General features: G+C 36.6%; 2 protein-coding genes across 3 annotated transcripts; one reads left to right on the top strand and one right to left on the bottom strand.

Annotated features, from left to right (window-relative positions):
* The first annotated feature begins 4,714 nt into the window (after positions 1–4,714).
* On the top strand, positions 4,715–9,174 carry LOC102710246 (aladin). The gene is made up of 15 exons (XM_006662643.3): positions 4,715–5,159; positions 5,234–5,289; positions 5,413–5,553; positions 5,903–6,017; positions 6,183–6,282; positions 6,403–6,585; positions 6,772–6,830; positions 6,919–7,006; positions 7,081–7,156; positions 7,836–7,935; positions 8,048–8,099; positions 8,431–8,568; positions 8,669–8,756; positions 8,838–8,905; positions 8,995–9,174. Exons 1-14 carry the CDS (start codon positions 5,102–5,104, stop codon positions 8,889–8,891), a joined length of 1,308 nt encoding a protein of 435 aa, XP_006662706.1. The 5' UTR covers positions 4,715–5,101; the 3' UTR covers positions 8,892–8,905; positions 8,995–9,174.
* Positions 9,175–9,481: 307 nt separating this feature from the next.
* On the bottom strand, positions 9,482–17,920 carry LOC121055716 (alpha-L-arabinofuranosidase 1-like). 2 transcript variants are annotated; one of them, XM_040528662.1, is made up of 18 exons: positions 17,765–17,920; positions 17,016–17,203; positions 16,434–16,488; positions 15,519–15,715; positions 15,147–15,268; positions 14,914–15,061; positions 14,251–14,320; positions 13,389–13,534; positions 13,239–13,284; positions 13,105–13,157; positions 12,518–12,662; positions 11,856–11,974; positions 11,654–11,725; positions 11,211–11,317; positions 10,815–10,871; positions 10,524–10,716; positions 10,197–10,340; positions 9,482–9,815 (listed from the first exon to the last, which is right to left on the bottom strand). In XM_040528662.1, exons 2-18 carry the CDS (start codon positions 17,187–17,189, stop codon positions 9,690–9,692), a joined length of 1,974 nt encoding a protein of 657 aa, XP_040384596.1. In that variant the 5' UTR covers positions 17,190–17,203; positions 17,765–17,920; the 3' UTR covers positions 9,482–9,689. The 2 variants fall into 2 exon arrangements, with proteins under 2 accessions (XP_040384596.1, XP_040384597.1); XM_040528663.1 differs by having other exon boundaries at positions 13,389–13,516.
* Between the last annotated feature and the right edge of the window lie 1,750 nt (positions 17,921–19,670).

Here is a 19,670-nt window from a genome sequence, read left to right as displayed (position 1 = left end):
ATTTTGTGTATGACATGTGAGACCATGTATTGATGTTTTATAGATAACTATTGTATGAATTGGCTATTAGATTGACTATAGATAAATTAAAGCTAGTAGTTGACTATTGAACTTGCTCTTATCCCACCAAAAAACAGGGCTGTCATCTCTCACTATGGGTTGATCAAACCTTAGACATCTCAAAATCGTATTGGTTTCGTCATTAGACTGAAGAGAATATAAAATTACAAAAAAAATATATTTTTTAATTTTAGGATAAATTACAAACATACCCTTGTTTATACTGGCGGTATATGCTGCCAGTATATTGTATCGTAAAAGTTCTCGTGCATTTTATACTATTCGTATAAATGATCCAAGCGCGTAGGTTGGTTTGACAGTCCCGTAAAAGTAATTCTCTCAAAGAGACTGCATATCAATGATATAGCACACCGATTCGTATTTTACCAGATGATTCATGGCAGTGCTGCCTTACATCGATGATGTTTCAAAGTATGATAGTATAATGTAATATCATACCGTAAGTCTATAGAGAGAAAATAAAAAAGAAGAGTATTAACTTATGCAAGAGCTAACTATCCAAAGGTAAAATGTAGTAAATATATAAGTGAAAGAAATAGATAAGATAAAAAAAATACTACAACCAAACTTATAGTTTATCTATTGTACATGTTAGTTCCAATGTAGACTTGTAACTAGTTCAATTTCAAAATATAATTATTTTTAACTTATTTAGCAGAGACTAAGATTGAAAATAGAAAAAACTATGATGCCGCATTGGACCTTAATAAATGTGGATTGTATATGGATGAGAGAGTATGTGATGATAAAATTATAAAAGTTTTGAATGTAAAGTGATTGCTAAAAAATAATACTGTAAACAGTGGTAAAATGATTATGTTATGTGATAATATTTAAATTCTAAAAATAGTTATATAAACAAAGTCTATTTCAGATATAGATAGATTCAACGATACTGTACCATCTACATGATGAAATCTGATTTTTTTTTCCAAACGAGGCTCTGAATATTTATCAATGAGAGCACCTCTAACAGTATGGCTAAATGCCTCTCTAAGCTAAAATCTAGCAATTTGGCCTCAAATTTATATTCCAACGGAGTGGCCAACCGAATGGCCAAGCAATTCGGCAGGCCAAACTGGCCTCCCCACTTGCCAAAGTTGACCAGCCAAACAGACTTGCCAAACGTTAGTCCCACGCGTGGGGCCCACACTCCACCTCTCCATCCAGCCAGCCCCCCTCCTCTGCACGCGTCCGACTAGTCCCCTCACCCCCGCCGCCACTATCCGACGAGGCAGTCGTCGTCGCCTTCGAAGTCCGTCGCAGGCCACCGCCTCCATCTAGATCCGGTCATCGAAGTTCGTCGCCGCCAGCCATCCCTCCGCCCACCTGTCACCGCCGTCGAAGCCACATGTCCGCCCGCCCACCGCCCCCACACATGGCCGTCGTCGCGTGCGCCGAGTTGTCCCCAGACGTGCGCCCTGTCGTCGCTGCGCCGCCTCCCTAGCTACGACATGACACGAGAGAGAGCAAGAGGGAGAGAGAGAAGAAGGGGAGAAAGATGAGGAATGAAGGAAAGTGACTAATATGTAGGGTCGCGATGTCATAAACTAAGAATAGATAGAATGGATGGAGAGATTATTGGAGTGAAAAATAAATTTGACTTCACAAATTAAATGAAAAGTGACCAAACACATATTAGAGCAAGGCTAATAATATAGCCAACAAGCCGGCTATAAGACTCCTTGTAGTCTTTTTATAGCCCACTCATATAATGGTTAGCTCTTCATCTTTAATACAGGACCCACATGTCTCTCTCACATGGTGTCTTGGTTCTTGTGCCTGAGCTGGCTATAAGCTTATAACCAGCTTTTCCTCTCTCTCCTCCATTCTCTCTTTCATATCAGCATTTAGCTGGCTCTCTTTCATATCAGCATTTAGCTGACTTATAGCCAGACATTATATGCTCTTAGAGGCTGCTGGAAGATGCTCTGACACTCATGAGGCTTCATCTGTGTAGTAGCATTAGGCTACCAGTAGCTGAGCAGAAGAACCACACAGAATATTTATGACATCTTCCATCAGGCTTCACATTTTTGTACTAGTAGAGTAGTAGGCTACCAACTATAGCTCCACTACCAGAACGTCAGGAACAAGCAGTGACTCCAGATTGGATGGATGAAATATTTGCCAGGATATGATGTTGACCAGAAGCAAACTAGTACTACTAGGATATAGCTGTGGCGGTCAGGTCTGGGCATGGCTGCTCACTTGTCTGGAGGTCGCCCATCCACCTGTTCTGGCATGGACCATCATTTTTCTTCCAAATAAAAAAGTTAAAACAGTAATCCGTATATTTATAAATAAATAATATTTTATGAATAAATTTTTTATATGTGTGTGTTTTTATGTCTAAAAGACAAGGGCAAAAAATGAACTTCAACATTAAATCAGAAATTTAAATTTTGGTTTATAGAAAAAGCTAAAAGAAATAAATGTTAGATAAAAAGAAAGTCGTAGATATATCTTAACCATCTTTTCGTTTATGCTTATAATTATATGCTAAAGTTTAATTTTTTAATTAAAATTTGAAGTTGATTTTAAATTTTTTTATCAAAGTTTATCTTCCAACATTAGCTTTTAAATCACCAAGAATACGTGTATAAATTTTTATTCACACATTATTTTTTATTTATAAATATGCCAATTGTTTTTAATAAAATATTCCAAACAATCACCCATGCTTTCCCCATTATTACAATTAGGGTGGTGTACTGGGTAAGAAAAAACGCACGTTCCATACTGTTACTGTGAACTCGAAACAGGAAATTGAAATTGACTCGTGCAAAGGGAGTGTTTGTTTCCCTCTTGATTTTTTTTAAGTCTTGTTTGGACACTAATTAAAATATTAAATATAGAATATTAATAAAACTCACGCTGTACTCTTGGACTATTTCGCGAGACGAATCTATTGAGCCTAATTAGTCCATGATTAGCGAATGTGGTGCTACGGTAAACATTTATTAATCGTAGATTAATTAGGCTTTAAAAATTGTCTAAAGAAATAGCCTTTATTTATGCAATTAGTTTTATTATCGGTCTATATTTAATATTCCTAATTAACGTCCAAATATAGATGTGACAAGGGAAAAAAAGTTTCTGATCCAAACAGCCACGGAGTCTAATTAATTAGCATATTAATGCATTGCAACGATATTTTATTAAAAAATATCATTAATATTATAATAAAGTAGAGTTTATAAAAATAATTTGATATATATCTTAATTATTTTTTATTTAAAAAATAGGAAATGGTTGGTGACGGAATAACCAGCACTCACCACCACCACTCTAGCTCCTTTTTATTGGAGTACAGATGATGAAGAAGGCCATCTTGATCTGCGCTGACTGAGACTCTGTCAAAATGATCCAACAGAGCCGGAACAAAATACAGAGATAATACTTGCTCGCCGAATTGCTAAATCGTGTTTCATTTTGAAAGAAATATATGTAAACGTTGTTTAAAAATTATATTAATCTATTTCAAGGCTTTTATAGCTAATACTTAATTAATTATGTACTAATTCATTGCCCCATCTAGCATATCGGGTTCCTAATCCCAAACAAACTTAACCTAGATTAGTAAAGGTACTCTATCCGTCCCCAAAAAGACTTTTTTTTCGTGCTTCACATATATCAATAAAAAGCTACAAGACTATAATGACATTCGCTTTTTTATTTCCATACATTTTCAAATCCCAAGGTATTTATCTTCACTTTATCAAACTCTAATATAATAATTGCAAAAAGATAAAGTCTTTATAAGATAAACAACAAGATAGAATCTTTGCGGGACAGTGGCCCTGTTCGGTAGGAGCGAGGGGTGATCTAGTTATTCGGCGTAGAAAAATATAGTAATAGATTAGTACATGATTAATTACTTATTAATTATTTAAAAAATATAAATAGATTAATATGATTTTTTAAAACAAGTTTTCTATAAAAAAACTTTCATAAAACTTACACATTTAATATTTAACAGTTCAGAAAGTATGCGCGCGAAAAACAAGAAGGATAAAATATCTAGTGAGGGCTGCCGAACGCGGCCAGTGAATACTTTCTTTTGTCATCTCTGAGGTTGCATTAGCAATTTATATTTTTTTTAGAATTGCAGTGGTGATGGGTAGTGACATTAATTTTTTGGAATACAAGGTGATTTTCTATATCATTAATACACGTACTGGTATGTTTTTTCCTTGGTAGCTAAATAATTTTGCAGTTACTGTTTAAACATACAAATAAATAAATTAACTATTATAAATTAAAAATATCTTTAAGAAACTTTTAAGAAATTAATGTTGTAAATTTTCTTTTATGAAAATCACGCCTTTGAAATAAAGCCATATTAATCCATTCGTGTAAATACTTTATATTATATTAGGAACACATACATATGTCTAAATGTAGGATACGAGAGAACTGGTTTTAATCATGCGTAAATTTTAGAAATTAACTTGGAAATCTGTTAAAGATATGTTTTATAGTCTAATTATCAAAAATTCAGGTTTAGGATCAATTTTAGCCGTATCTTAAATATGCTGCATTTCATCGAACAGGATATGCTCAAATGCACCGACCAGAGTGGTTGGAACGGCAGATCGTAGCCGAAGAAGCTCAAGCAACGATGTAACCGAGGAGATGGCGCATTGGATGATGGTACGAGGATGATGCTGGGGTTGCAGATGGTGAGGGGATCGAATTGACGGGGAGGGGGAGGCGGGGAGCCGCCCAAGCCTCTTGCGTTGGTCCCTCCCCTCTCTCTGTGTATCGTCGTTGGATTAGGGACAGGGTCATCTACACCGTCCAATCGTCGGCGAGGGTTTAAGGAGGAGGACACCACGAGTCCTCCCCTCTCGTCGCCGTCAACCTCAACGCCGGCCACAGCCAGCCCTCCGCCGTGCGCCCTTGAGAGAACTCTACGCCTGTAGCCCCAATCCTCATTGGAATCCAAGCTTCCCCTGAGGCCCCGAAGGCGAACAAAACCGCCCCGTGCGGTCTCCGCGCGCCGCCGGCCGAGACCATGCCGAGCTTCCCGCCGCCCGGCGCCGTCACCATCTGCGAGATCAACCGCGACCTCGGTATCTACCGCCAACGCCCCCGCTCCTTTTCTTCCTCTGAATCGGCTCTTAGTCCCCAAATCTGTGCGTTGCAGTTGCGGCGGATGCGCTGTCGGATGATCGAGCCAAGGAGGCCTACGGCGATGTCCTCGTCAGTTCATCTTCCCCTTCCTCCGCGTCGCAAAAATTCCATCGTCTCCGTAACACCACTGATTTTTGGCCTCTAGCCCATTGTCCACGCGAAACCCTTATTAGTTTGGGATTTCCTCTCCAGGGAATGGTCTTCAGCCCGATTCCTTTCCAGCCGGATGCTCCTGCTGCCAATGAAGCTCAGCCCGCAGAGATTGTCCCCAAAGCAAGTTTGGTGTCAACCATAGCCGAGTCCTTCAAACAAATGCTCTTCCCTTCTTGTGATGTGAGTTGGTTCATCATGTTTCATTGACTAAATTCCTTGCATTCGTTACTTCACTGCTGTTCCAGCATATGTACCCCCATTCTTGACATTTGTTCGGTTCACCCAAAGTTGAACTTTGAATTTTTTTTTCTTTTTGGGGACTCGAAAGCACTCTGGAAATATTTTATAAAGCCTCATAACAACCATATACTTTTCCAGCATATGTACCCCCATTCTTGACATTTGTTCGGTTCACCCAAAGTTGAACTTTGAATTTTTTTTTCTTTTTGGGGACTCGAAAGCACTCTGGAAATATTTTATAAAGCCTCATAACAACCATATACTTATGACAAACGTTCTGGTTTATCAGCCAAATCTGCTTGAAGAATTGGATACCCAGAAAGTAAGCTGGAATCAGCACAAGCATTGCTTGGCGTTTGTATCTGAGAGGAACCAAGTTACAGTTCATGACTTTGAGGAGCCAGGTGAAATCTGCCTAAGTTTTTTTGTGTTGTATTGATAAGATATTTGTGATTCCTGGTTTCTTTTGGCACATGGTTATATAAACATTTTTGCCTGTGTGTAATGAACTGAACTATGTTTATCAACTCAGCTAAGCTAACAAATAATTATGTCTATTCACTGAATAGATAATAAAGAATCCTATATTCTAACAAATGACCAGCAAAAGGATGTTAAAGCTGTTGAATGGAGGCCAAATAGTGGAAAGATGATTGCTGTTGCCTGCAAGTATGTACTACTGCCAACTTATAGTAATAACTCAATTTAAAGATATCTTTATCATGTCATAATACCTGGTGCCATAATCTACTTTTAGATTGCATTAGTTTCTTCCTTTTTTTTCTCCAGGGGAGGGATATGCCTTTGGTCAGCATCATATCCTGGCAATGTTGCATCTGTGAAATCTGGTGTCACCTCTTCTTCATTTGGTGCCTTCCCTAGAGGTTCTGGAGGTCAATGGATACTTGTGGACATTCTCCGTGGTTCTGCTAATGAGCTAGTTACTGCACTTTGTTGGAAGCCTGATGGAAGATATCCTTTATAATTTTTCAGTGTAGCGTTTAGTGATGGGTATCATTGGTTCCATCATTCTTGTTTGAAAAAAACAAAAACAAATAATATCTTCATTTTTAAATGAATATTCAGTATTCACTATGAATAATCAAACATAAAATCTATCAGTGACTCTAAACTGTTTTCCTTGACACATCTCTCCACATACTTGGTATCTGCCTCTTGTGATAGCCCATCATTCACAATTTGGGATGTTTCTCAAGGTATATAAATCTCATCGGAATGCAGATATCCAGTTCTATCTTACACTGAGCTGCACACTAATATTTGTGGATTTTCTTTTGCTTTCAGGGTTGGGAACACCTATACGACGTGGATTAAGTAGTATATCATTAGTGCGGTGGTCACCCACTGGAGATTACCTTTTAACTGCTAAGCTGTATGAACTTCATTTCTCTAGTTCATTTCATTACTTATACCTTTTGAACACTTATATGGTTTATTTTTAAATAGTGATGGAACTTTTCACTTATGGGAAACAAATACATGGACGTCAGAACCGTGGTCTTCATCTAATGGATATGTATCTGTAAGCAATATCTTCATTCTTAAATGAGTATTGTTTAACATTCAACATTGTTGTTTACCATGTTGCAAGGAGTGGATTCTTAGTAAGTCATGACATGAAAGGGGAAATGCTTGCATGTGAAGCTATTGGGTTCTGTTTTAACTTACAAAATTATTGGAAAATGATGTATTGTGTATGTAGCTTTACTCCTGATGGTATAAATTTATCTATATTGAAGACTAGTATGTTTAGCATGATTCTGATTTATGAAGATTGATACAGTATATTACCTTTTATTTAAAGATGCCTGTATCGAACTTTTTATTTCATATATATGACTATCTTGCATTACCTGTTTACTTATCTAGTGTTGTCATTCCAACACCTGATCATTATGTTCTTTTAGCATCTAGAATAGATAATAGGCATGTATACTTTTGTTTGCCAAGAAGGGTAATTGCTTGTTCAAAAGTTGATGGTGTCTCAGTTTGTTTACTTTATATTTTGTAAATACTACATAAAACTTCATTTGGAAACTTGCCAATTATATCACATATGATCAGTTTTGCATCCAATATATCTCATTCACTTGTAATATGTAGGCTCCTCCCTTAAACCATTGTATTGAATGAAATATGGGTGTTATGGCTCATTTTTGGAGTTATGATGTTTTATGATTTTTATCTTGCTTCCATACCAGGGAGCAAATTGGGACCCAGAAGGTCGTACTGCACTGTTATCCTTTTCTAACTCAACTACACTGGGCTCAGTTCACTTCTCATCAAAGCCACCATCTTTAGGTATGCACAGCTAGTCAGCTACCCTCATCTCACTACAACACTTTTATGTGAAATAATGCTATTATCTTTATTGTCTGAATCGTTTTCATTATGTTGTTTTCGTTGACTTCAGATGCCCATCTCCTACCAGTTGAACTTGCTGAAATTTCCTCTGTGATTGTTAGGTAACAACAGTGGCAGTGCCTACCATTCTATACTTCTGATCTCGTAAATGCTACTAACTTTAACTGATGATATTTTGGTTAACCACATTTGCAACTGATTCAGAAATCACTTTTGATATGTAACTTATGATCTCTCCCTAACCAATGGAAGCATGTAAATGTTTAGATTTACCCTGTAAAAATCCAACTCTTGCTGTCATGTAGTGTATATCCAGATGCTTTCATTTTGGATAAACCTTACATGCTCAAAAGTTCATCCATTACAGCCTATCAAGCAACTTATTGTCCAATCCATGTACTAATTTATGCTAGCTTTCTCTGGTTCATCTAGCCGAGGCATAGAGAAATTGGCATGGGATTCTTCAGGAGAGCGCTTGGCATTGTCATTCAAAGATGGTAATGAAATTTATCATGGCCTTGTTGCTGTCTATGATGTGAGGAGATCTCCACTTATCTCAGTTTCACTTGTGTAAGTGCAGTCCTATGATTTACCATGTTTTCTTGGTCGTGAACATTGTATCCTGATAGTCTTGGACATTGTCTGACGAAGTTCCAATGTGCATATCTAGTGGATTCATTAGAGGACCTGGAGAAGGAGCAAAACCACTTGCATTTGCCTTCCATAGCAAATTTAAGCAAGGGCCATTGCTTTCTGTGGTATGAGATCATTGAAAATTTTGGGCATAGTAGTTTATAATAACTGTGGCCCCTCATATTTTTGTCTAACTGCTCATGCAGTGCTGGAGTAGTGGCTGGTGCTGTACATATCCCCTCATACTTCGTCCTCATTGATTCCCTAAGAAGAGGTAAATCTCTTGGGCTGAAAGTTTTCTACTTTGATGGGATGATATGAGCGGTGTTTCTTAACCTGAAGGAATTGTTCTTTGTTCTCCAGTAAGGAAGCACACTGGGTCAAGGGATGATTGCCATACTATTGAATTATAATCTTTGCAGGGCCAGGGGGATGCATTCTCTAAGTGCCTCAAGAATGCTACTAATATTGTTATCCTCATGTATGTCGATCCTGGCTGATGTAAGTGATGCTATCGAATGGAAACAAACAGAAAATATACTGGGATTTATTTGGTAGCATTACAAAATGCCTATGTAACTGTACTTATTTTGAGGGGTAGATGTATTGGCTGTTTTGAGTTTATGTCAATTCCCCCAAGCAAAGACACCATTCTCTTACCATCTGTCCATTTAGTGTATAGTTACGGTTGTCATTAATTGATCGTGCTTACGGTATTTACAAGGTAAACAAGCACAAATAAGGATGATTCAAATATAATTCAAGCCAAATCTCTTCTCTTCGCTGATTTAGATTGACTGAATTCACTCAATCTGAACAATACTTCGGTTTGATCAAACCAATAGCTCGTTGATATAAATATTAGCATTGCTAGTAGTTTCACTCATTTGAGAGACCTTTTACAGTGTGCTTGCAGCGTCATAAAACAGCAGGATCAGACGAGGTGTGATTAGCAAATAACAGAATGCAGTATGCAGTCAGCTAGCTTTCTGAAATTCAGGTACCACACTTCATGTAATCACCATGTTTGTCTGATAAAACTATGCAGCATTAATGCTTCACATCTCTGCTACGAGCTTGCTGTACTGATCCAGAGCGAGGTCAAATGAAGTGAATGAGTAAGGAGCGAGCAAGGCTTGCATCTCCTCTGAAGCATCTGGCAGCATGTTTGTTACCGGCACGACCTACAAGAGTCATTTCACAAGATTATTGTATGTTAGCTGAACTCGCTAAAACCCGAGAATACCATGTGCTACACTGAAAGTAATAATCTTTGCATACAACTTCTCTAGAAATGCTAGGAAATAATTGAAGACATAACCAAATAAACAGTTTCCTGGAAAGCTTGCAAATAAAACTGAAACAGGGAGGGGAGGACATATTCAAGTCCAGAAAGGTGTATGCTTATGTAAAATGCTAGATTACTGGACAATGGAAGATTGGAAGACATAGGGCTTGCATATGTGCTGGCAGACGATAATGTTTCAATGATAAGGCTGCCGTCTGCTAAATTCAGTGCGTAATAATGAAAGAAATAGCTGTCATCGATGCAATAGTTGTCTTACCTTGTTTGGTTCAGTAAAAGAATTTTCATCCAGCAAGTTACCGGATGTGAGAGTAGTCACAGTTGATTTTGCCGTATTGACACCAGCTTGAAGTCCTTTTGAAGATATTGTGAGGTTCACAGCATTTGGCCCAAAGTTTACTATCTGCAGAAGATCTTTTAAAGATCAGTTTGCTCTAAAATCCATACAAGCTATGCAGTGGTTCAATCAGTTCTATATCATAGTGTACTAACAGCTGTAACTAAATCATTCAACACATTTAGGTTCTTGTTTAATAAATTGCTGCAATGGTATGCAAGTTAGGAGAAACTGGAATGGGTAATTTACCTTTACTCTCAGAAAGATATCCTCAGCGTCTTGCCAGGTGATTGCGGAGGCAGCCAATGCATCAGAGTAGCTGGAGTTGATCGTAATAGGATGAATCACAGAACCACTTGATTCACGAAAATATGTCTGCATCCAATAACTAGGAGTTCCATACTGTTGCCAGGAATTGAAGACAATCGCATCTGGGTTCCAGCTGATCATTACATTCAGATAAGGTAAAGCTCACACACTTGGAATCAACAACAAAAAAAAAAAAGAAAAAGAAAAACGAGAAAAGACAAAGATACTAACGTGCGGTCGTTGTCGTTTACAAAGAGTGGTGCATAGCTTGCCATCTGAACAACATCACTGCAAAGGAACAGGACAGAAACTTCTAATTTATTCATGACAGAGTATTCTTGCTGCTGGAATATCAATGTTAGTATTTTTCGGGAATATCAATGTTAGTATTTTTGGGAATATAATGTAGTATTTACAGTATGAGTATATTTATTATCTTGTAATTTCTGAACAGGGTCAAATCTGATCATCTGAATAGGGCCATAAAACTCAATTTCCATGGTAATATTGACATTCGTGGAAAAGTTATGAATGATCTAAATACAACTAGATGACTCACTCAGTTAGCCCAAGAATATGGAACGGGAGATTATCCAAATAGAGGAAGGAACAAGTGAGAGAGATCACCTATTCTTCTCTAACCCAGTAAGGAAAGCAGCCTCAGCCAGTGAAGCAAGAAGGCTTCCTTTACCAGTATCTTTTGGTTCATTGACAGCGTACTCACTGACAAACACCTGGAACAAGGTCGTAGCATACTGATTTATAACATACTTTTTTTGTATGTCCAACATCCTAGGACGTCATCATGCAAGAGAAGAGAGAACCAACACTACTACACTATCATTAATTGAAGTTGCGTGTATAGTATTATGACTTCAATGTAATTTGTAAATTAATTTAATAAATGAATTTGCCAACCTCAAGTAGAATAATATGGAAGAAGCAATGTCCTAAAAATATTCTACCGAAGTTATGATGATAGGTATATGCAAGACCAGCCTTTATATGAGTATTTTAAGGATATATTTTTTCCCAGGGATCCAGACCATCCCAACAAGGCTAAAACATACCTTAGGCCCAATACGTGATGTCCTGTCAAACTTATTCTTCATGAGAAAAAGATTAGCAGCACTGGTATAGACCTGTAAAAATAATACTCGAAGTCTTAAGAATGTGTCTTAACAAAAACACAATGGGAAGTCCGCTAGAAGTCATGAGGCATAACCTAAACAGTGAAAATGGAAAAAAGTTATTTGGAGGAAAGAAGATTACATGGAAATCATACAAATCAGCAGGATGGTCAAGTGGCCTAGATGATCCATCACAATTTGAAATCATTTGAATGTCTGGATAGGCCTCACGTATAGCCTCATAGAACTTGAGGTAGTTTCCTGTACAATAGGATTAGAACCATCATGGACAACCTGGGGGGAAATAGGATATTATTGGCCAGCTCTCTAGTACTTTAGCAAAATTAGTGAAGGTTATTGTAACAGTATGACCGTATAATGAACTATAGCTTCATGTCAATGAAAATGTATCCTTGGAAAACTGTTAAGGTAAATGCCTCGAAGTTCCAGACATTCTATTTCTATATCTAATACTTATTTCAAACGTTTATATTCTGACCATGCTTCCTTTGTCAGGATGAAAATATTTTGCTACAACCATAGTTGACTCCACGGTAATGATGAGAAACAAGCAAACATAAAATAAGGGGATAACAAAGAAGGAAAATAAGCGGTTTTAGATATGAAAATCAACAGAAAACAGCCATAAATGATAAGAGATTTGTGTTGATTTCACTTGGCCGTCATATGTTTTGTCTATAGGTGTGCCTAAGTTATTGAAACCTAAGGAAAACAGCTATGATATTGACAACAAATACGATTATGAATATAGTATATATCAAACTGTAATTAATAAAAATATACCTCGGTAAAATTCCTTCCCACAATCTTCATTTCCAATAGCAACATACTTCACTGGGAAACGTTCAGGATGCCCCATGGTGGCTCTAACAGAGCCCCATGTTGATTCTTCACTTCCCCTTGCAAACTCAAGACTGTCCAATACATCCTATAATAAGAAAATAAAATAATGAACTTAAAGTATTGATAAATGCATATGATAAATTAACAACAATTTGTTTTGCTATAGTGGTATCTGCAATAAGGTAAAACGGAGTCGGAGTAACCCTCCACCAGTTCTGTTTGGATGACTATCCTTACTTTGAATTACCCTAGGAAAAACTAGTCTTACTTTGAAGAAACAATATGCCAGTTTGGCTTCACATCAATTAGTGTGTTGATATCAATATGACAAAGATCCAACTATCTCCTTTATTCAGTATTGGTGGTGTAAGTACTTTGAGCCACATTTCATCAAGTGCACAGATTATATGTGATTGTTCATTCAGATTCCATGACTGGTCTATTGTGCTGAACACCCGCATGGGCTGAAAATAACACATCTTGAATAATTACTCCATACGATGTAAAATCTAGGACATTTAAGTTACCTTTACAAAAGGTTCAATTACAGTGGTATCAACTTCATCATGGTGGCTGATCCCTAAATTTCAATATAAAAGCTGCAAATAGTTAATGGGCATGTGGCAATGCAGGAAAATTTTAAATAAGAAGAATATATTACCAGCATTAAACACCCAAATAGGGGAAGCTCCCAGGTCTTCAGCAAGCTTTCCATCAAAATTCCCGTAGAAATATTTTCTTAGATATGTTAATAACAGAAGAGATGAAAAACTCAGATGGTATTAAACTATTAATCATAATCAACAGATACCTGGAGAAACTCATAATATCCTAGGCCATCATCAGTCCAATAATTCCATACATCTCCAAAGTGCCCAGGTCTCTGTTCCCATGGACCAATAGTTTCCCTCCACCTAAAAGCATTCCGTAACCAATCACCTTCAACAAAGCACCCCCCTATCAAAAGTGTCATATAAATTTTTTTATTGAATATATTTAGACGTTTTGTCTATATTTAAATTTGTCTATTAATTAATGTATATCATTTGTATATATGTATAGATTCATTAGTATCTATATGAATCCAAACAATGCTGGAAAGTCTTACATTTTGAAACGGAAGTAGTACAAATTATCACTGTCTAGACCATCATGGAAACATATCTAAATATGGGTTAATCTATAAATGCAAAGGGGGAAACAATTATCTATATGATATGTTGTATAAAAAGTTATCTATAAGTTTCACATGCATTTTTGTACGAATTTGCCACAATTGTTCGATGCTTTACTCTAAAGTCTTAATTATTAATTATTTATCCCTGTTCCTATCCCAGAAATGATTTAGACGACCCCTTGCAAAGCATAACTGTAAAATAGCACCACATAGTAAAGTATAATATATTTCTGTTATATTATGGTAGAAATTCATTAGTAATTCCTACGGCAGACATCATAGAATCTTCTGGTTGTACACATGTCTAAGTTTATTTTTGGTTACCTAAATAAGACTAGTTCATGTTTAAGTGTCTTAAAAAATTGCAAGGGGATATGCTGTTGAAGTTCAACGAGAAACCATTGGACATAATGCAGTGATAATAAATATGCTAAAAACCTAGACATATGTTTGAAGCCCCTAGTAGTTTATTTTGATTAAGGAACACAGGAAACACCAGGAAACCGTAGGAACTGTGGCCTTAATTCCAAAAGCATGTATATTAGTTCCTTGCGAAAACCATGGCCCTGTAACATAGAAGAAAGTGCCCATTAACAAATATTGCTAGAAAATTCCAACTTGCAAATGTTGTAAGCTAATCATGGTCTGGATATAAACAAAGGAGGGTTAGATTTTTTTTCCCAATTTCTGTCAATATGAATATAACTAATTAGTGATGAGATGGAACCAACATTTTTGTTATATACTTATCAACAATTTATAGTTCTGGTAGTGCACACAGCTGCATCACAAAGCACTAAGGCGGTGCATCCTTACTTTCTCTTTTTGAGGATTATAGTTACTATATTTTCTTCATGAATATTCACTGGCCACTCCCAGAGAAAAGCAAGCTTTTGTGACTGTCAGTGACCAATATCAAGACAAAAATGCAAGGGGTCATTTTTTCGCTTTTCTAGGGAAAAGGCTAAACAACATATTTGCAAATGAAAAATAATTTGTGAATGAAACTTTTATATACATGTTATTAGCGATCTAAAAGCAAAGGCTGAAAAACAAATTATGATGAAAAACCCTAAAATCAACTTCAAATTTAGGGTTGAAAATTCAAAAATTGACTTATAACATAAGCAAAAGCGAAAAGATAAGGCTGACAATGAACCTTGTATGTGTCTGAAGGCATCAGTGACACTTGATCAAACCAAATTACACCCCTTTTCATACTTGTCAATTCAAGTCTTGAAGCTCTGCATGTTCCTTGAGCTAATAATTGCATCTCTATCTTTGTCCAATTTGATAGATCAATACCTCTGCAAGATTTCATATGCAATCCTTTCAATCATAAACAAAGAACATTAAAAATATTTATTTCAGTCTTCTGGCAAAGATTTATACTGTATAGAAACTGATGCCAGATTTTGTAAACCATCTGAGCATGTGAGAGAAGCAGTCAAGTCCACAGATTCTAATGATCTGACATACATGACTAGATTATAGGCCTTTCCTTCTTCTATGTTCTGGACATTGAAATGAACAGGTACATGAAAATCAGAAGGTAAAATTCCAATCAAGACAAAAGTGGAAATGCTTTGAAGAAAAGCTATAAAATTTATTCACATTTCTAAGTAAAATGAAACAAAACCAGTTAAGAGGACAACATTATGTCAGAAAAATATCAATATGAATTTAAATAAGAAAAAGTTAGCTTAGCTAGTTTAGATTAAAAAAATGGAGTATGAGTTATTTTTTATCGACATGGACTCATACCATGCCCCAGAATCCTGGGTTGTAAATACCAACACCACCAGCTGGACAGTTATCACAGAGAATCTCCATCCTTAGAGCAACACTATTTTGGCTGAAACAAGATGAACGATCAGTTGTGATGTATATAGAAGAATCATCTCCAATGATAGACCATGGGTCGATATCTGAAGGGGTGTGGGGCCCTCCAGCTTCAAACCCTGAAGTATAATCATGCATTAGTCAGTTAAGAAAGACTTCAATGTTAATAAAAAATATAAAACACGGATGCTTTCGTTTCACGTATGTTTGAGTTCTAAACTTTAATCTGTTGTCATGTAGCAACTTAGAAGCAAAAATATAAATAGAAAAGAGCAACCTGATGCAAGTTATCAATATGAATGAGGATACATATAGTAGATGCACTTGACAAAGGTTGATGAAATTCTCTCTATTGAATAAAATAGGAGCAATGCATATCATTTCATTTAGGAGGTTTGCTCTTATACATGAAGCAAAAGACTGAAGTTCTGAATGTTGACAAGAAGTTCTAAACTGTTGTAAAAGACATTCATTGTGAATAACTTTCACAAAAAGGTCACTTTACACTTTAATTTCATTCATTAACTACTAGATGGATGTGAACCTAATAACATTTGTTATACAGTAAACCTACAATGGATGCCACTGTCTTTCTGACATGTGAACAGCACAAACAAGTGATTCATTGCTTGGTATTTTGAATGATTTATATATTTCCGTGTAAACAAAAATTCTGCAACTTAGTCAAGTGCATCCATTTGCTCATCATATCTTCCAAGAGGCATGATTATCAAACTGACCCAATCTCTGTAATTTCTGTACATTCTATTTCTGCTTAATGAATTTTGGTCGGTTTTCAGCCGACCCGGTAAAAAAGATTATCAAACTGAGAGTTACCTCTGTTACCAACAAGCTCTGCCCATATCCCACCAGCTCCAGCATGGTTAATTTCCTATATTGTTTACTGATCTAGTTATCACAAATTCATGACTGAAGAGGATAATCTAGAATATCCAGATAGCAGTGAACATGTAATGATTATAAAGCAAGGGCTGACAAAAGAAATCTTCACAGCCCCAATCCCAACCCCTCCTCTTCCCCTTTGTAGAAGTAATGCAGACAAAAAATTTCAACACTGGCATCCACAGAAGAAATGGACATATAATACGTGGTGGAAAAGCAAAAGGAGGCAGGTGAAAAATATGCAAACTAGGAGATATTTTCTGAAATCATTCAAGAGATGGGCATGAAGATATATGAAATATCACTGTAGATAATACAGTGCACTGTAGTGTAAACAATGGTAAATTCAAATGAAAAAGCTAGCTGCATCCCCTAATGTAAGGTTAACTAAATTATTGAACCCATCTTGGTGCATATTTTGAAGCATGCAGAACTGGTGCTATAAGATCATGAACTGACACAAGCTAAATAAGAAAAATCTTTTGGTTTGGACGGATTAAATAAGAAAAATCTGACCTCGAAAAATAATCCAAATAGTGTATCAGGGATCTTCCGCGAAAGTTCCCATGAAACATCGACCTCCACTAGTGCTGTCTGGGCCAGCTCCAGTTCTGCAGATAGGCGTGTGCCGCTGAAACAGAAAAGAAGCATGGAAAACATGGTGGAAAAGAATGCATATTTGAAATCCATGCCCTTAGCCCTGCCTGTCAAACAACAGTAAGCACTAATTCAGACCATGAGTCATATAATGTAGAGTAAGAAAAGTAGCAGTAAGGGGAATAAATGAAACTTATTGAATTAATAAACAGCAAGAAACTGGAGATAAAAGAATAAGCATCATTGGATATTCAGACCTACATGAAAATCGAAACTGACAGCTACAGAAACATAAATCCACTACCAAACATTAACAAAGGGACCTCCAGAGATCGTCAGCAGTCACCACGGAACCCATCTAAACTACAGAGAAATCCCACAGAATCTCCGTCAGAAAAGATGTATTTTTTTCAGAAGAACAGGGGAAGATCCCCTAATGCCCCCATAGGCCCATAATCATATATCGATGATCAGCTAACAAAGTACATAAAAAAGGCCTGAAGGGTCAGATTAGATGAAATGGGGACGAGTCTCTCACCCAGTCCTCGCAGTGCACCAAGAACAAAAGAAGGAAAGCAGGATAGAGATGTTCTTTTAGGCATTTCATCGAGCAGCTGAACCGCACCACAACAAGAACAAAATCAGGAGTGAGAGACAGAACTTTCGACCTGAGGATTTCAGATTCCTTTGCCTCCCGCACTCGGAGACCACGAGAGGCAAACAGCTTGAAGCGCGTGAACTAAAATTTGTGAAACTTTCGAAGATGTTAGAGCTCAGGAGGGAACAGAAGCTGTACTGCCGCTGCTGCTGCTTGCATCCTTAAATAGGCGTGAGATGCTATGAACAAGACAAGTGTGAGCTAGGCTACATCTCAACGTGACATCTGTAGCCTGAGCCACGGACGGACGCAATAATGCAAGCGCCTCTCCTGCGCATACGGACCGTCGGATCTTGATCGAGCGGTGGAAAAGGCCGAGCAAGCAACCACTCGATCGGCGGTTGCTTCCCGGGCTAGACATGCCCCGTTGCGACAAACAATTGAACGGCATCGACAAAATGTGAGTCTTTCAATACTGTACTGACCCAAAATGAAGCAACTTCTTGTCTGCTTGGAATAATTGTTGGGCCTAAATAGATCTTCATAAGTGAATTTTAGATTCTGTTTGGATTCATTAGGACTTTTAGTCCCTATCATATCGAATGTTTGGACACTAATTAGAAGTATTAAATATAGACTATTAATAAAACCTACCCCATACTTTAGACTATTTCACGAGACGAATCTATTGAGCCTAATTAGTCCATGATTAGCGAATGTGATGCTACAGTAAACATTTGCTAATCATGGATTAATTAGGCTTAAAAAATTTGTCTAGTGAAATAGCCTTTATTTATGAAATTAGTTTTGTTATTAGTCTATATTTAATATTTCTAATTAACGTCCAAACATTTATCCCTGGATCCAAACAACCTCTTAGGGCACGCAACACGGCAAGAAAAAAAGAAAATATGCTCCTATTCACATGCAAGCATGTAACCACATAAACATTAATCATGCAACCCAAAATGGCAAGACATCCTTAATATATATGCATGTTATATTATTTAAGTGCATACAACAAAATATGTCATAGCTAGCTCACCTTTCCTTTCTCCGTGCATGGTGGTTGTTCTTTTGATGTATCAGCTAGAGGATTTTCTTGTGCAAGTAGTCACATATATGTGACCTATACATATACTGTGAGTAACTACTATTACTATTACCCTTTCATACTTAATTCTGTTGGATTTTACTAAATGATAGGTACGCAAATTGTTGTGAAAAACAATACATAATGTAACAAAAATGGATAGACAAGCAACTATATTAATGCACATCACATCACACCTCAACACATCACACCTCAACAGAACAATAAATTATGAAACTTTTAGGTTATTGCTATTTAAAATATATAAATATAAAATATAAAAGAGTTATTGTGATATCATTCATTCCTATCTATTGCACAATTATTGGTAGTAGTCCAAAGATACTGGAGTTAGCTAGGGAGTATGAATGGACGATGCAGGGAGAGTTTACACTTGTTTTTTTTTATAAGAATATGTGGCGTGGTGGAATCAAGAAGAGAGAGAGGCTTATATAGGGTTGAAAAAATGTTACATTACAATACTTTGGTCCTAAGTTTCACGTGCAACATCTCGAGTACAGCGGCAACATTTCTAAAACTTCTATTAAGTATGTACCACAAAACTGTCAGATATTTTATCGCATGATCATGTCTTAACCATTACGAGAACATCACTAATTTAACTGTTGCTTCTGGGTCAATCAATATCTGGCTAATCACTCATGCTACTTATTTAAAAATGTACATTTTAGATTAAAAATTAAGTAATAAATTATTCTAACATGAACATGAAATAAATTTATAATTTCTAAAATTTTATGAAGTTACATGTATACATATTCAAACTTAAATAAAAATTAATAAAGCCATAACATTGAACAAAAAATATTTAAAATGAGTTAAACTGCACATTGATAGCAATATAATTTAGCCTTAGCGATGG

The sequence above is a fragment of the Oryza brachyantha genome, chromosome 11 (assembly GCF_000231095.2).
Source record: "Oryza brachyantha chromosome 11, ObraRS2, whole genome shotgun sequence".
Taxonomy (NCBI): domain Eukaryota; kingdom Viridiplantae; phylum Streptophyta; class Magnoliopsida; order Poales; family Poaceae; genus Oryza; species Oryza brachyantha.
This window is presented reverse-complemented; position numbering and strand designations above follow the sequence as displayed.

Coding starts and splice junctions, on each gene's coding strand:
- LOC121055716 (XM_040528662.1), bottom strand. CDS start 17,189: ATGGATTTCAAATATGCATTCTTTTCCACCATGTTTTCCATGCTTCTT. Junction 16,489..17,015: donor TATTTGGATTATTTTTCGAG/GTCAGATTTTTC, acceptor TAAACAATATAG/GAAATTAACCATGCTGGAGC. Junction 11,975..12,517: donor TGGGAAGGAATTTTACCGAG/GTATATTTTTAT, acceptor CCTATTGTACAG/GAAACTACCTCAAGTTCTAT.
- LOC102710246 (XM_006662643.3), top strand. CDS start 5,102: ATGCCGAGCTTCCCGCCGCCCGGCGCCGTCACCATCTGCGAGATCAAC. Junction 5,290..5,412: donor AGGCCTACGGCGATGTCCTC/GTCAGTTCATCT, acceptor TTTCCTCTCCAG/GGAATGGTCTTCAGCCCGAT. Junction 8,100..8,430: donor ATTTCCTCTGTGATTGTTAG/GTAACAACAGTG, acceptor TGGTTCATCTAG/CCGAGGCATAGAGAAATTGG.